The following is an 18,076-nucleotide window of genomic DNA, read 5'->3' as shown; positions in this document are numbered from 1 at the left end:
GCAGTTTGCTAACAAAAAAAATCCCATTTCATTCAGACCACTTCATTTCTGATTTATTCAGTTTAAATAAATTCCGCTTACCTTTTTAAGAATATCTCTCTACTCTCATTAATGTTGTCCCATTGTGACCTAACATGTTAGTCAACTAGCATCTATATTCAATGTAGTCTTTTCTCTAGATTGCAATTCAACTTCACAAGTCATGTGTTTATCTCTGAAGGTGATAATATAATATTAATATGTGTAGAAGGCTCACAGTTAAAAGGAAATCTGTTTAGTGCACAGTTCTGTTTTTTCATCTTGTTACCTTGATGTCAAACTGGAGGTAGCGCTTGTCCATCTCTCTAGACACCACACTCTCAATGACTTCTACAGGCACTAGCTGGTAGCACTCAAATGCCGGACAGAAGATGTTATGGGCTTCACCCTCTTGGATCTTCAAATTTAGAAACCTGAGGAAGCATATGTATGTATACATTGCAGACAGAAATGACATATGTACACAGAAAAACGGTGAAGATCAGTGTAAGAAAAGTAGGAGCTGATCCGCAGGCTAAACCAAAATTTAACTTACCCTTCCCAGCATGCTCTGCAAAATTCGTGGCTACAGGACATGTCAACAGGTTCCTCGAAGACGGAAATGGAAGACATGCAGATACCACACTGTGATACAAAAGAAAAGAGATACAATCTGTCTTGAGGCCACAGTACAAATATTTTCAAGTCAGTATAGATAAAACAAAATCTGCCATTAAAGATCATTTTCTGAACAAAATTCTTAAAACTCTTTGTTGCAATTTAAAAAGGCCCTTAAGTACAATTCATGTATTATTTCTAGGGCTGTACCAGTTTGTGTATTCGTGCTGAACCATCATGGTACGGGGGTCACGGTTCGGTGGACGCAGAAAACACAGTATGTAAGTTGATTCCCTTAATGCGGAACCAACGTTCACAAGTGCTAGTTCTGCCCGGAAAATTTTAGCTGTACGCCGTTAGCTACAGGTGCTGAGGTTATCACAACAAAGTTGTTTCCACCAAGTTCAGTTCGTTACACATTAGAACGGTTATTTATGCATTTACCATTAGCATAAGTTCTGGCTAGTACCTAATACTTTTTATTGGTACCACCTCAGTCGAGGTTCCAAGCAATACTAAAAGGTGCAGTTAAAACACTGCAGACCACTGGTCAAAGAGAATTTAAGCGTGACACGGGACATTCTGCACAAACCCGCCATTTTAAAATTGCCAAGCCACCATCAATAACGACCGCAATATTTTAATTCACTAAACCCAGATTTAAAAAAATTAGAAGCAGCAAAACTATGCTGTACACTAAGCCATACAACTGACAAGGTCCAGACTTTCCTCTGTGAGGATTCAGCGAGTGTGGCTTTAAAGATGTCCTGGCAGTTTCACGCAGCGATGCTATGGCGATCAGCTGAGAATCCCACCTACACTGACTCGAGTCGAGCAGAGCCATACCATACAGTGGAAACATGGCACACGGGGATTTGCGTGTGAGTCAGTCACACTATAGCGAGCGCAAATGAAACGCCAGAGCTGGAAGACCGGCCTGTGGGTTCCTGGTCAGCTACAACAGAAAAGGAGAGAGAGTTATATTAGTTATATAAGACGAGACGCAAAAGCAGAATGGGATAAGACAATTACTGAAGCAACTGGCATTTACTTTGGCATATAGCCAAGGTGGAACTAATTGTAACCCTCCTAATGCAAGTTTTATTTTTTATTATTCTGTTCATTCAGTATTTATTTTCAGTTTCATAGCATAATAGTGCCTTCACACCGCCCGAATTCGGCAGCGCGATTACATACAAATTCAATGCAAAGATGCGAATAGAGACAAATTCGTGGGGGCGGGGCGAATGATGCAAATGGCGCAACACGAATTAGGCCAACACACAAAATTTGTGGCACTCAATATTTCAACTTCAGCGAGAAATTCGTGTGACGCTGTGTTGCAAAAGCCTACAGCTCTACACTGTGGGGTAACGCGAGTAGCACGAGTAACGCGATTAAACACAAATGATCCCAAAATTATGCCACGATCAAACTCTCGTGATTAAAGCGACGTGAATATTTGCAACATTGTAGTCTGAACGCACCATAAGAGTCTTTTCAGTTTTATAGCCTGTTGGGACCTGTTGCTTTTTGGGAAAGTGTTTATACGGTGTAATATAGAAGTGTTTAATGGCCCTTCCCTTTGTGTTATAATAAAAATAGTTAACCAAAATTGCCAGTGAGAAAAATCTGTCCCCAACAAGAGGATTGTGTCCTTGACTTGCACTACTGTCTGTTAAAAAAAAATGAAAAGAAATGGATCCTTATGCATTTGTTTTTTCTGCTGTACCAAACTCACACCGAACTAGGGCTGCAGCTATCGATTATTTTAGTAGTCGTTATTCTAACAATTTTTCCATTGTTTAATCGAGTAATAGGATAAGACATAATTTTACTTTATTAAAGAGTAATAGTAAATATACAAAAGAGACAATAAGTCAGGTCTCTAAAAATGAACAACTAGTTATAACCCAACCAGCTCTGTGTCACAGCAGTGTGGGCAACAGTGATGAGCGGGGAGCTCTCATCTCAACTAGCAATCGTATTGATTTACATTAAACGCTAACGGTAACGTTAACTTGTGCCGGGTCGCTTCGGGAGTGTGCAACTTTAGATTGGATGCTTTCTGCTGAGATGCTGAAGCACTGATGTTGTGCTATTGTGGTAGGCTAGTTCTGTTTTACAAAATACACACCGTACAGAGTTTTTGTTTTTCGATGCAGCTTGAAATGATCCCAAACTTTGGACACATTCTGTCGTTTTCTCTGGACTGCCTGTTCTCTTTGCCCCTCGCTATTTTATCTCTTGGTATAGTTTTTGATTTATAAAAAAAAAAAAACACTGTGTCAAAGGCTAGCCCAGGCCTAGATGATAACCTCTCATTAGCATGTGACTCACAGATTACTGTTCTGTCATCAGATGTATTTTTTCACATCCACAAACAGATGCACACACGCATGTACACGTGCACGCCACGGTTATAATCGTTAACGAAAACGAACGAAATAACGAAAACTAGGTGGGAAAAAACATTGTCAACTGAAATAAAAATAAAAACGAGGCATTACAAAAAAATTATAACTAACTAAAACTGTAATGTCTGTTTGCAAAACTAACTAAAATAAAATAATCGAGTAAATGTCCTTAGTTTTCGTCTTTGTCATGTCTTTCACACAGCAAATAACGTTATATCTTTCAAAGTTGACATTTCTGACCATAGACCCGTTTATACAGTCTATGCCATAGACATATATAGTTTCCGACTGGGAACCCAGAAATTCCATGTTAAATTGAACACAACATAGTCCATGCCCCTCGCCTGGCATCATGGCGGTACCGAAAGTCGGAAGAAAGCGGCAGAGCCCTATTTGATTATGACTGTGTCAGATAAAAGAAAGTGCCTTGCAGTGGAAGGTGGTAAAATACGTGGCCAATTTATTACAGGGAAAAATCCCACATTTGAAAGTACATTTGAGAAGCACGCACAAGGAGGCTAACCTAGCTTACCTTAACAAGGTAAAGGAGAACGCAAAGCCTGCTTTCCCCGAAACAGAAGCTAACCCCGGTACAGGGCATGTATGTATGAATACAGAGCCAGGCAGCATGACAGAGACAACAGCAGGACAGAGAACACTATAGGAGGGCTTTCACCGGCGACCCGATTGCTGCTGGTTAGTAAATACGCAGGAACACAAGCTGGGGGAAGCGGGGGTTAATATGTGTATTGATACTGGGATATCTACACAACTGTGTGAGTCGATTGACTTCAAAACGTTCACAACTTTACTCGAACCAAAGTTCAAAACGCCTGTTCATGTATGTCTTCTTTAGTCTGTTGGCTATTTAGTTTTTTTTTTGGAACCCGTCACTTACACATTTTGCACTTACTGCGGTGTCTTGTGTAGACTGTTTACATATTTGTGCTCATCATCATATGTACATTTTATGTACTGGTGTTATTGCTGAATACATTGTGAATACATATTTCTAAAATTGTATGATGTTTTTATGAGTTATTATTACACAATACTTTTTCTGACCTTTTTTTAATCTTGCCTTATATATATATATATATATATATATATATATATATTTATATTTATATATATATATATATTTATATTTATATATTTATATTTATATATATATATATATATATTTATATATATATATTTATATATATATATATATATATATATATAATAATATCACAAAAAAACCATATCACTAAAACTAACATTAAAACTAATAAAAACTAAACTAAAACTAAGCATTTTAAAAAAATAAACTAAACTAGCAAACCCGCTTTAAAAACTAATTAAAACTAAACTGAATTTGAAAAAAGTCAAAACGAAATAAAAATAAAAACTAATGAAAAATGCAAAACTACAACAACCTTGGTACACACACACACACACACACACACACACACACACACACACACACACACACAGGCCTTGTTACAGTGAAAGACTGGCCCTAACAACAGACATAAAGGAGGCAGTGTACTTCAACAATGTAAGTATTGATTTGTGAAAGACCAGAATGTGATATAATCAACTGTAACCTTTAAACGAGCCCTTGAGTAGCACCCGTCGATTGGCACAGTGCAGCCAGAGCCACGACAAAAGATACTGTCAGCCAAACGCAACCTATAATTTCTCATAAAGTAATTGATAAATCAAAGCTGTCAGCTTCAGCTATCATCTACCATCAACAGTTTAGTTATACATACCCAAACACTAATCATCATTCATCCAAAAAGATTATGTCCTGTAACACTAAACTTTTCAGAGCATGGCAAAACTGTCTAACTTTGCCCACAAGCGCAATGCCATTTCAGAAGCTTAAAGGTCCCTGGTGACTAACGCAAGGTGTCTAAAACACCATGAAAACACAACGGATTTATTTACAGGATCAGCTTTCCATCATTATTTGGTATATGAATTCTCAAATACATATAATGGCAGAGGAAATGCCACTTTTATGCTTACAGTAAGTAAGTTTCAACTTATGTATAACACAATCTGCATTGCAAACACATCACAAGCGTGTATAATATTCTTTGCTCACATTTAGCATGTTCACATTAGCAGGCTCATAATATAGTTCTACACACTGAAAAAAAACTTTAAAGGGATACTTCACCGATTACATTAAGCTGTGTATCAGTAGAAACCCGGTAGTATTTTCAATGACCGTGCTTCCCTCCCTCATGTCCCCCTGAGACTAGATTTCTCTGTATTGTGGGTGTGGAAAAAAGCCTCTGATGATGCAAAAATCGCCATTTAGCGTCATCTGAGGCATTTTTGCCCAGAGGCTATGGACTACAGCCAGCTAGTTCCGCATGTTTTCAACCCGCCTATAGGGGGTGGGACTGTCACTACCCGATGCGAGTCGAGTGTCAGCCATCTTGAAGCTAAGCTAAACAGGCTCTCTCTTTTCAGCAGCAAACTTTTACAACAATTATGTGCATTCAAACTACCGCACATGTGTACCACCGGGATACATTGGTACAGATTGGAGAATATGCAGGACACTTTATTACAGACAGAATACTCGACACACTACGCGAGCTTCGCCTGCTACGGAGACCAGCACCTCAGCCTGCAGTGTCGCTCGATGCCGCTAGCTGGGGAAAGGGACCTCGAAAACGGTGTGCGTGAAAGCGGAAATGCTGCTCTGTCAGGTAAGACTCGTAGAGGTGGGCTGTGTTAACACGGACACGGACTGGTGCAGAAATGGGGTGCTTTTATCCAACTACTGCTAATCGCAGGTGGAGTTTGTGACTGTTAAATGCCGACCATTCTACATTACACGCAAATTCACGGCTGTGTTTATACTCTGTGTTTACATCCCACCAAGCGCTAATGCTACCAATGCGTTAGCTGAACTTTACGGAGCCTATAATGTGTGTGCACTAAATGTAGCCTGTTTTGTATGTCATTTTTATATAATGTCGTTTTTATATATTTTAAATGTGTAACGCCACAGTGAAACGTAGTTTCGTGTATATGGTTGAAATGACAATAAAACACACTGGAGTTGACTTGACTGTCTCACTGTTTGTCTGTCTGTAAAAGGTAGGCGTGGCTTGGGAGTGGACTCGTAGGGAAGCGAAGCAAGTGCATTCTGGGAGTTGTCTTTCATTCACATGAACCAAAAATAAATTTTCTAGCTTTTCTCGGTCTAGAAGGCACCAACTTCTAAACATTTTTCACATTTCTACTACATAAATGACCCAATTTAATACATATTCATCTTTCCAGCGGTGAAATATCCCTTTAAATGTGTCCAATTGGCAGTCTTCTATACACATTACCTGGCATAATGCTCACAAAGAAGACTGCTGAGGAAAATGTCAAGCATGTTTGATAATTATCAGGAAACCCCAGACAAGGTCAGGATAATAGGAGGGCAATTAAACGGGGGGGGGGGGTGCTGCTGACCCTCTTGCAGCAGCGGGTCAATAATGTTCTTGTAGACGTGCAGATTCTGCACAGCTGTGGAAAACACACCTTCCATGAGGTTTGAACAGCACAATTGCATGTCTATGACTCATGAGAGCTGTAGTTGTTGCAAACTCACAAAATATTTCTTTTATCTTTGTTAAAACTACAAAGTGCTTAAAGTTTAGTTTGCAGACAGTACTTGATAACGGTTTATGTCAGCTGTAGAGGCAAAACAATTAGCAGACAGCATGACAATTCCAGACATCTGGAGGTTTGATTACTAATTCCTTCATGTTTGACACAAAAGCATTAGATTGCTATGGAATGTTCTTACTACCTATTTTATTGTCCCACTCATCAGTAGAATTTTATACACTAATTACATTTTTTTTTTTTAAAGAATTCTAATATTCTCTCATGTTCAAAGCATACACCATAATTAACAAACCACTTGTTCTCCTAGGAGTAGAGTAAGTCCTGCTTGTGTTTATGTTTGTGGGGAGACCAGTGGCATGAATACTAATGATCGCAAGCAATATTAAGTGCTGGAAAATAATGCAACATTATGCAGAGAGACAGGTGTAGTGGTGAAAATTTAAAGAATTCAGCAGAAACACTTCAGAAAATCTGTGGCACCTTAGGGACTGCCTTTAAATAAAGGGGTACACTGCCAGATGCTATTAGTCTGGGCGCTTCCATGCTAGCTTTTAAACAGGTTTCATGCTTCTTGTGGTCAGCACGGTCGGGGTGGACGCCGCGCATGGTCGCCCGCGAACTGTCTGGTCGTTCATACTAATTGCAGTCAGAGCAGCGGTCAGCAGAGCAGCAGTCAGCAGAGCAGCAGTCAGCAGAGCAGCAGTCAGCAGAGCAGCAGTCAGCAGAGCAGCAGTCAGAGCGTCTCCAAGAACAACTTCTTTTCTTCAGTAGCCATTGCATCATTGTGACGCGGTGTACGCATTGTTACAAAATCTTGGGTGCACGGCTCAGCGTTCAGACCCTCCGCGCACAGTTACCCAGGCCACAGTTCCATATCACCGCTGCGTATCGCTGTCTACACCACCCCTGACTGCGCTGAACGCAAGTAGCATGAAACACGTTTTATCCTTTTCCTGCTGTAGGAGCTTCTTGGCCAGGAAAACAATACGCTTCTCCCTGCTGCTGCTCTTCTTGTGGTTTAATTTCATCTGATGGCTCTCCACTGATAAGTACAGTTAAACGATACACAAAAAATTGTTCTCATCGGCATTGCTACTGCCATTTAAAGTTTTGGTTACACTTTACTTGAAGGTATCTACATAAGAATGACATGACACTGTCATGAACGTGTCATAAACATAAACAACTCATAAACGTTTATGACATAACGCTTCTTTTACTAAGTGTCATTCGGTTTTTGTTATGACAAGTTATGGTTAGGGTTAGAGTTAGGGTTCATGTGTCATAACTGTGTCATGACAGTGTCATGGGTTCATGACAGTGTCATGTCACTCTTATGTAGATACCTTAAAGTAAAGTGTTACCAAAGTTTTTTCAACGTTTTCAACCTCAAAATGTCTGAAAACTGAAAGATGGAGTTTGAAGGCATTTGTGTAAATTATTTTTGGTAAAACGCTGACTCCCACCAGTTCAATGGGAGTTGTGGGGCTTAGCACCAATCTCAGTTGTTTCCTCATCCTCTTATTCTATACATTTAGCAAACAATGGTGAAAGGGGACCTCACCAGAGAAGACTCCACATCGGCAGGCATGAGGCTGACTTGGTCTGGGGAGGTGATGGAGGAGTGGGTGGTGCGTGGCGTACGAGGGGAGGGCAAGGTGTCCCAGGCATTGTAGCCACTTGGAGGTGGGTTGGGCATCTGTACCCCTGAACGTTGGCAGCATTCCTCCGCATTGCTCATCCAGGCCTCTAAGAGCTTCTCTCTGTCCCAATCTGATGCAAAAAAGTAAAGATAATTAAAAAGAGAGAAATGCTAATGCATAAAACCAAACAGAGAATAATAATCTAAGTAAATGAGAAACCTAATGAGCACATGACAATGAGGCATGAAGAAAGAGTTCGGATGAAAATACATTTAAACAGAAAGGGGAAAATGGAAATTACTACATCAATGTAGTAAAAGCCCAGAGCTTCTAACAAAGGTTGGGACATTGAGTTTAAATAGCCAGTTAAGTTGGCATTTTGAAGAAACAAAAGCTCATAACAACACTATATTTTAATAACACAGACCCACGTAATAAGTAAAACAGACCAAGCCCAGTCACACAATCTAGAATCACTGAGTTGTTCACAAGAACATAAAAAACAAAAGCCTAGTGTATTTTGTGATCATATTTTATAAATATTCAGAAATGTAGGCCTGGATAAACATCAAAGACAACATATGACAGAATTCCCATTCAACCTAATAAAACAAGACTTGTCTTTTTCTGTCCATCCTGTCATACGTTTGTAAGAATTGGAAATCACAATGCTGAATCCACCAAAGCCCACACAAATCCCACTCCAGTGGCAACACCACCACATAAGCCTTTTAAACAGCCAACAACATAGACCTGCTGCCATCTGGTTTTCTGTTTTAGAATAGCTGTCCAATCTCACATTAGTACAAAAACAGGTCAGAGAGTTTTTCAGTATAAATATTGAATGACTTGTGGACTGTGCCTGAGTCCAAATTTTCTCTGACGGAAAAGCCCCTTCTAAAATCAGGAACATGACTGGATCAACTGTGCAATTAGGCCATTATCAGCCTCGAGACACGTTTCACCACCAATCAAATGCCTCAGACTCTAAATGGCCTCGTTTAGATAATGAATATTGCAATATTGCAATTCCCCCCCATCTCCAGTCAATTAAAACTCATCAATGAGTATGACTCTATCTTCCAGCTTTTGGCCATTAAAAGGAGTCGGAAATTAAAAGTCTTCACATTTGGTCTTATAAATCAAACATTAGTGGGGAAATACAAATTGTCAAAAGCACAGACAGATTGACAGACGGGCAGCTCAACAGGAAAGCACCAAGAATTGTGATGATAAAATTTAAAAAGACTAATATGGAAATGTAAAAGTTAGAAAGTATATTGTGTTAAAGTGTTCACAAGAAAGTAATGATAAATAAGTCCAAAAATATTTCTCCTGGAGATTAACAAGAACCCTAAAATGTTGAATCCCCATTAAAACAGACACACAGCATTCCCATGATAGAGGTGAATAAAAATAGCAAGAATCGGTGGTCACTCTCTCCACTAAGCTCTTCCAAGTATGTCTAATATGTAGCACACACAGCTCAACAGCCGGCCAAGATGAGAATCAACCCAAACTGTGACACATTTTTTTTGAAGTCCTCTACTGACATAATCTAAGAAAAGTTCAGTTAAATTAAGTGTGGTAATGCTTTTCAAAGGCTTCAAATCAAATAACTTTGTTTTAAACATCTGAAGCTCTTCATACACATTATCTAAGCTAGGTTAAGTGAAGCAAGATTGATAATTGGTGGCTTAAGGCTGCAAACCAAATCAAAACTGTGACACTGATACTCTGTTGTACTCAGCCAAGCATAAAATACAAGAGCATCAGTGGAGTAATTCTGGGAAAAATATCTGTGGGCATGAAGAATGTGGCAAAATGAAATCAATTCATTCTCCTCAGAATAAAAGGCTTTCACTGATTTAGCCTATTGGTAAAATATAATAATAATAATAATAATAATAATAATAATAATAATAATAATAATAATAATAATAATAAGTTACAAGTTACAAAGTGCTGTATAGTAAAAACACTAAATTAAAAACAAGATCCATAATTAAAATGTAAATGAAATAAAATACTTAAATTCAACAATAAATAACACAACAATATTAGCAATACATATAACAGTTATGAAAAAGTCAAATGATAAAAGTAATTTAATAAAAAAAAGATTTAAAAGAAGCCACTGAGTTTGCCTGCCTGAGATCACCAGGCAGGGAGTTCCACAGCTGTCTCCACATATGTCTCAGGGATGCATGTGTCGTTAGGTATATTGATTTGATGACCTGAAATTGACTGAACAGAATCATGTGTCATATGAGCTGAACTGTGTGAATGTGTGCATATTGTTTGTTTGTGAATGTGAATGTGTTACACGTTTAACTTGGCTTTTACCTTGAGCTACCGTTACTTTACACAAAATCTTCACAACAAATCTGTGTCATTTGGTCCATTAGATACCGGTCGTTAAGAAACCAGTGCCATATTGGCAGCGGGTTACGGTACCCAACCCTAAACAGTGTAGATGCACACAGGGAACATGGTGAGACGGAGAACAGGATAAGACATGCAACAATGTTCCCTGGCCAGAATCAAAACTGGGATGTTGCAGATATACTATATTTGCTTTAACCACTAGGCTACCAGGTCACTGCCAACCATTTTTAAAAGGCTAAGCAGATACTCTGTGTGTGTGTGTGTGTGTGTGTGTGTGTGTGTGTGTGTGTGTGTGTGTGTGTGTGTGTGTGTGTGTTTTTAATAGTACCATGGGCACGCAGCAATGCCTCTGCAGTGAAGAGAGGGGCCTGCAGCATGTCGGCCGTTTCCACTATCAGCATGTCCTTCAGCCTCCGTAGGTCCTGAAGCCGCAGGCCCTCATACAGCTAGAGAGGAGAGGCATGGCAGAGGAAAGGACAGAGACGAGAGAGGAGGAAAGGAAGATAATGACGAGGAAAATAAGAGAGGAAGGAATGAAGGAAGGTAGGGATGCAAAAAAGAAGGCAGGTTGGCAGAGAAAAGTAATGAAAGAGCAGAGGGAGCAACAGAGGGTGTGATCAGGGGATGAGGGGGAGGGAAGGGAAAAGAATGACAGTGGGAGCAGAAAGAAAGATTGGTCAAAAGGGATGAAGAGAATAGTAGTTTTTAAAGCAAATCATAAATAGACAATTGCTGACGCATGACTAAGCCAGGCCCAATGAGCTAACAGAGTGATGGTGAAAGCAGTCACATGCCTTATGGCAGACTGTTTTGCGTGACTAGTTTGTGTGTGTGTGTGTGTGTGTGTGTGTGTGTGTGTGTGTGTGTGTGTGTGTGTGTGTGTGTGTGTGTGTGTGTGTGTTCATGTCTAATCTAAGCATCTGGACTATTGACAAATAGTGCTAAACTACAGACCTACAACATTCTTACAACCCTGTGTGGGTTTGGCAAGGTGCAGGTATCTCAGGTAGCTTACTCAAAAGAGTTTTATCTAAAACAGCAATAAAATGGACAAAAACTGTTAACTCCCATTAGATTTTTCAACAGTTTGTGACTATGTAGAAGTTTGGTATTGGTAATGTTGTAAGTGACACCAGCTGAGGGTGACAAACTAAAAGCTGTATTCCCTCTGCCTTTTAGTATCTTATTCTGTACCTCTCTTCGGTCAAGGGCTGCGTACTCTGCCTCTATACTCTCTGCCTCGGGGGCAAGAGAGAAGACCATCTGCGACTCCAGGCACAGGGCCAACTCCTTGTGGTGCTGCTTCTCTGCACAGTCACATGGAGTCTCGCGGTCCTCGTTCTCCGCAAACAGGTCCGCTTCTCTCTGCACCAGGAACTGAGCAAGTTGAAACAAAAAGAAAATGTGGCTTAATAATGGGGCAAACGCCATACGCAGGTGCATGCACTAAGGTTTACTGGCTTATATATGAGGTTTGAAACACCATAAATGACAAATACAGTTATTTAACCAATAACTATGTGGTAGTAATTGAGGAAAAGGCTACACAATTATGGCAGAAATGCTAAACCCAAGTATTTTGATCTATAATGTGATCAAAATTATGACTTACAATTTTCCAGTTTCAGGACCCATACGTGGATTGCACTTCAATTAAGTGTTTGGCAATGGCTGAGGGCCCTTTAAGGAAATGTAATGACTTGTTCTGTCAAGTATAGTCTCACATTGCCAGACCTTCCTCCACAGCGCTGCGGAGGAGGGTCTGGCTAGTCCACACAGCATTCTGGGATGGGAGAAAAACGTGCTCTGGTTTATTGGCATTTCTTTAAACCAATCAATTTGTTTAATTTATTCTTTTCCACTTTGCTTTTTGCTAAATTTTCCAAAGTTTTATTGTAGGTTTCTCTCTTTCAATCACAGCAGACCTGCCTGCATCCCAACTCTGACATTTTGTTTTGCACGTGGTGCAAATTGCATTTTGCTGTATATGCCACTTCACGGCTTCTGGGGGAAATGTAAGAAAGAAAAATTCAACAGTTCAAAATGATATAATTATGAATCATAGAAACAAAATTGGTCTCCAAAAACTAAAACTCCAGTCTTTACAAAGGCAGCTATTGAGACATACAGAGTGATAGCTTAATGCATATGTGACCTTTGTATGTGCTGCATCCAGCCCCAGGGATTAATAAAGATGTTGTGTGTTGCACGACATTTTCCCAAAACGCTGCATGCAAAAGGGACTGGTTTGATCAAACTTAATATAACGAATGTAAAAAAAAAAATTATATAATAATATATAAAAAAAATAAAAAATATATATATATATATTTTTTTTTAGTAGTATATATATTATAATAATAATAATATAACGGATGTGCACAACGCCACACATAAGCCACAATTCTACAAATATTCATAGAACAAAAGGGCAGACATTGAATAATTTGTGTTAACATCAGGGTTACTCTGGCCCCTTTTATCTTCATTCCACTCAAATTGCTCCCTGTCTTAGTGAGGCTCTTCCATTTATATCTACGGAGCCTTTGACCTATAACTAAAATGTCATTCTTAAGGGAATTTTACATTAGCCCATACTGAAAAATGCCCACAGGACTTTGGAATCTCACCTCAACACAATTCTTCATGCCTGAGGCAGCAGCATAGTGCAGGCAGGTGTTTTTCTTGTTGTCGGTGGCATTGATATCAGCGATCTCATACTCTCCATGGTCCAGCTTTGCTCCGGTCCATGCCAGAATGATTTGTAGACATTCAGCCCTACGCTGTTTGTCTTCATATGGCCGTGAGATCCGGGGTTGCAGTGCCCCCTCTAAGGTCAGGATGCGGGGCCCCATGCAGAGAAGGTGCAGAGATGTCTCATTGTGCACATTACGCTTGTTAGGATTCCCATCTTTGCTTAGGAGAAAATACCTAAAAAGGGTGAAAATAACAAATATCACTTATTTCTGTTATGCTTAATTGATTCTACTTTTAGTGTAATAGTATATTCTAGAGCAGTTTAAGTAGTGTACTTCACAATTGTGAAAAGGCTGCCTTTCTCCCTTTTCACTAGGCCCTGTTCCCAAAATTAACAATGTTTTGTGTCTACTTAATCCTTAATTTTTAGTATGTTTTATTTTATTTGATAAATTATCATTTGATCTGTGTAAAATGACATAGACCTGTTTGGTTTATGGGGACATGGGGTCCTTCGCACTTCTCTTATATTGCATTCCCGGCTCCTCCACTTGCTTCCCTTATTCGCATCTTAGTCCATCCCACAGAGGAAGCACAGGAGAGAAATGAGGAAACGAGGAAATGTGTTTAGAGGGGTAAGACGTCCTTTCCTCTGAAGCGTCACATGAATTCGTCAGCTGTATGGGCGGAGTTAGCAACGGCTTTCAGCTGCACGGCTTCCGGGAAGGATGCTCTCGTGTATCGTGTGGTTTGACAACAATATTTGAAATAAAATCTAGAGATCTACATATTGCACCTCAGCTAAATTATTATCCAAATTAGTTAATTAGTTTGAGTCTCAGAATTGTGGTGCGTCATCCATCTATCCAGTCGTATATTTTGCTTACACTTGACTTTTCTGTTAACTTCTGACATGTTAAAACCCACCAAGCATTTTTAATGAGGTAGGCATGCAAAATTGAACAAGCATCCTATTAGAGAAGAAACGATAGGGCCTGAGAGGAGTAAAGACAAACACATGCAAGGTTGGTAGCTTGTGGGGTGGGAAGCTCTTGGAGCCCCATCCTATTCCATCCCAGCATGTTGCATTCCTGAGAGCTGCTAACAGATGGCTATGTGGAGAGACAGATGGGACAGAGACGTATAGAGACAAAACAGGAAAAATGTTCTCTTACGATGCAGCAATACAGTAATAGATGGGACCAGCTGAGCAACAGAGTGCTAAAAAATAAGAGAAGTGTTCAAAGGACACTTGATATCTGAGCGTGTGCCACGTAATAAATACAAATAATATTGTAATGAATTCATAAACTGCAGCATATCAAAAATCTAGAGCACAACAAATTAGTCCCTCATCTATCAACCCTAGCTAGAGATCCATTTTCCCCTCACTGACAGCAGCCGTTGTGACTATGAATGTGTACATTATCTGTTTGCTTGCTTGTTGGATTTTATCTGGACGATATCCTGACCTGAGTAGGTGTGTCATGGCGTGCCGGGCAGCATAGTGCAGTGGAGTGTTGTGCTGGTAGGCCTCTCCATATGTAGAGTTGGGATCCAGAGCCTCCTTGAACTGCGGGTTGCTCTCATACAGTTGGCAAGCCAGCATCTCATCCCCATTGATGACAGCCTTACGGAACTTGGTCGCTGTGTTCCCCATCTCTTCCCCTACCGTAGGTTCAAGCTCTGACTGACACGGCAGCCTCTTTAGTTGTCTTCAATCTGTTCAAGTCCAATAGGCCAGCATACTGAATGTCCAAAAGAAAAGAAGAAAAACAGCAGTTTAATTCCTTTATGGCTGTGTCCGAGTCCAACAAGGCCTTGTCAACTGAAAAATGGTGAGTATTAATCACTTCCCCTGCCTCTGAATCACAAGGACGAGAGTTGCATCCACAAGGTTGCTCAGACTGCTCTGCCACAAGACCCTCTGTCAGCATTACCACAGCACTGTAAACCACCTCCTTGTGTTTCTCTTTTTATTTTTTGTTTTGAATAACTAAACATAGTGCCAACAAAGCTCACACAGAGAAAAGGACAAGACTTCCTCTGGCATCACCAGGAGCTTCCGCCTCTCCATGCCAATGCTGCCCATCCCACTGAGGCCAGGACTCATTGTGAAGCGAGATATCCTCAACTAAAGGACAACATGCAGCGAGTCAGCATTTTGCTTCCACCAGAGCACCATATGGTCGTGACTGTTTGGGCAATGTGATGATTTTTTGGTGAGCTAAAGCACAAATCAAAAGATCATATCACCTCCTTTAGCACAATATAGTCTAAAATGAATTCATACTGAGTTCTTACCACCATGCAAATCCTTCTGCACAATAATGCCTTGGCGTAGGTGTGGCAAAATCTGGGACCTGTTGAGCTCTGTGTCCCTCCTGTTAAAATGCATAGCACCCCCAAAGCGAAACTAGGGTTATGGATAAGAGCTTGGTTCAGGTTTAGGTCGGGGGACACAGATCTCGACGGGTCACAGATTTCGGTGCAAAATATGCACCTTATGTACACATTTTAAGGAAAAAATGTATCCTGGAAACCCAACTCAACAATGCCACAATGACAAAGGAAATGCAAAGCAAATTTTTACATTCCTTTTGCAGGACAATTGATCATTTTCCGTAGCTTATGTTAACAATGTCAAGACTGTAGATGAACTTCACTCACTGGTATAATCTTTACACAACATCAGCTAAAACTACGTGTGCGTGTGTGTCACAGATTGGAATGGAGGAGGGACCTATAACCGTTTTCCAGGAAAAGTATTACTCACTGTAATTTGAAATTTGAACTGTATTGAGATACTAATAAGTGTTTCTAGTTCAGCAGCACCACAAACCAAAATTATAATAAAGTTATAATATTCATGAAGGTACTGCATAGGTGTACCTACATGTAATAAACAGGCAACTGAGTATATATCTTTAAAGTAAGTAAGTTTAGTAACGTTATGAGGTGCTCGCATGTTACAATCAAGTATAAAAGCAGATACCCATTTAGTGTAAAATATGGCCATAATTTCCTATGCTGATGTTTCAACTTTTGATAAAGATTGGTGAGAGAAACCCTCTACGAAAACATCCAATGTAGAATGGAGGTAAGGGGAACAGAGGCTGGACCAGAGCGGGTTGGGGCTCCTCCTCACCCTCTGTTACAGATTTTTTCATAAGTCAGTTTACATGCATGATTAATCATTTGTTCTTTATTCAGCCAACCTAAATAAGTAAACACTGCATACTTATTTAAATGTGTTAATCTATTGCTATTGTTAGGATAGGACATCATCTCCAGCCACCCTTGCAATTATTAGGACCCCTGAACACATAACTTACACACAGTAAAACGTTAGCAAATTATACATCACTTAGCTAAACAATGAAGCCAGATGGCACAAGTAAACTTTCCTTACATCACTAATCTGTGTCAAGCTTGTGCCATGTGAGGACAGACACTATCATAACAGAGGGCAACACTAACAGAAAATGTCCCACCTTGGTGAACACTTGTAAACAACTGATCTGATCTTTGAACTGTTATACAACCTCAAAGATGGTAACACATTATACTTGATACGCGTTGCTATCCAAATGTGTAACTAATTAACGTATGTGACACTCCTCCACGACAGCGCCAACCAACATCTAACTAACGTTATAGCTATCTAACAGTAGCAGCTAAGGATATTAAAATGTAACAGTTCGTCTGCGTAGCTTTCCACTTGTCACTAAACTCCTTCATGCAGGCCTTTCCCCATGCTGTGTGGTGTTGACCATTTTCGCTAGCTCAAACCAACAGCCGTGTGTTTTGTTATTGACTAAACAGTCCGTCATAACGCTTTGTTACATTTCTGGTTAATGACAACATTCACCAGCCAACTGACCTTAGATAACGTTAGCTGCAAACCAATCCGTTTGTTGAACGCGCTAGTGCTAATCAAATTACACAATATTCCTTGCTAGCTGGATGTTATTAAAAAGCATAAAAACATCATGACGCTAGTATCTGCGTTGGCTAACGTCAGTGCAGAACGTTACGCTATCGGATCAGCTAACAAGCTAACCGTGCTACTAGCCAACTCAGCAAGCACAGTTTATAAACTCACAATAAACAATGAGTAACAAGTATTCCGACTTACACATATGGTACATCTCGCTGTTGTAGACCAGATCTTGTAAATAAACTGTCACTCGCTAGCACAATAACCAGGAGATTTTCTTGTTAGTGAGGCAAACCATAAATTATGTGTGCACAGAGGAGAGATGTTGTTCCTGTCAACTCTTCGTTGACTCTGCTGGCAGTGGTTGCTAGACGGGTTGCCAGGTTTCAGCACAAACCCCAAAACAGGCGGAGAAAGAAATCAGTTGCGCTCCTTTTTCTCAGAGACTAAACGATGAAATACACACATTGACGCTATAAATGGACTTTTACATCCTTACGTCACAATTTTGCAATATACTGGACTGATGACATGAAATGACCAACTAGGCTAAGTTTGTTTGTTTGTTTTTTTCTTTCGGAAGCCCACTGGGTCTTCCTGTTTATCGCAACGGCTTAGCATCATAACTGTGCATATTTGGAGGATATGACGGACATGCAACCTTATCTAACGTGTGTCAAATATACAGGTTCCCATGGACAGAAAAGACATGGGATACTTCA

General features: G+C 40.0%; 1 protein-coding gene across 3 annotated transcripts in view; it reads right to left on the bottom strand.

Annotated features, from left to right (window-relative positions):
* LOC144519919 (ankyrin repeat and IBR domain-containing protein 1-like) overlaps window positions 1-17,909 on the bottom strand; it is a 37,282-nt gene extending 19,373 nt beyond the window's left edge. The window contains exons 1-8 of one of the 3 annotated variants that reach the window (XM_078253448.1): window positions 17,553-17,909; window positions 14,887-15,162; window positions 13,348-13,648; window positions 11,912-12,094; window positions 11,046-11,163; window positions 8,251-8,459; window positions 575-663; window positions 308-452 (exon numbers count right to left, since the gene is read on the bottom strand). In XM_078253448.1, coding sequence (XP_078109574.1) covers window positions 308-452; window positions 575-663; window positions 8,251-8,459; window positions 11,046-11,163; window positions 11,912-12,094; window positions 13,348-13,648; window positions 14,887-15,074 — 1,233 coding nt within the window. In that variant the 5' untranslated portion in view covers window positions 15,075-15,162; window positions 17,553-17,909. Of the gene's footprint in view, window positions 1-307; window positions 453-574; window positions 664-8,250; window positions 8,460-11,045; window positions 11,164-11,911; window positions 12,095-12,329; window positions 12,413-13,347; window positions 13,649-13,899; window positions 14,005-14,886; window positions 15,163-17,552 lie in introns of those variants that run through there. The other 2 variants (XM_078253449.1, XM_078253450.1) reach the window with 2 other exon arrangements.
* Window positions 17,910-18,076: the final 167 nt, after the last annotated feature.

Source organism: Sander vitreus, chromosome 6 (genome assembly GCF_031162955.1).
Source record: "Sander vitreus isolate 19-12246 chromosome 6, sanVit1, whole genome shotgun sequence".
Lineage (NCBI taxonomy): Eukaryota > Metazoa > Chordata > Actinopteri > Perciformes > Percidae > Sander > Sander vitreus.
This window is presented reverse-complemented; position numbering and strand designations above follow the sequence as displayed.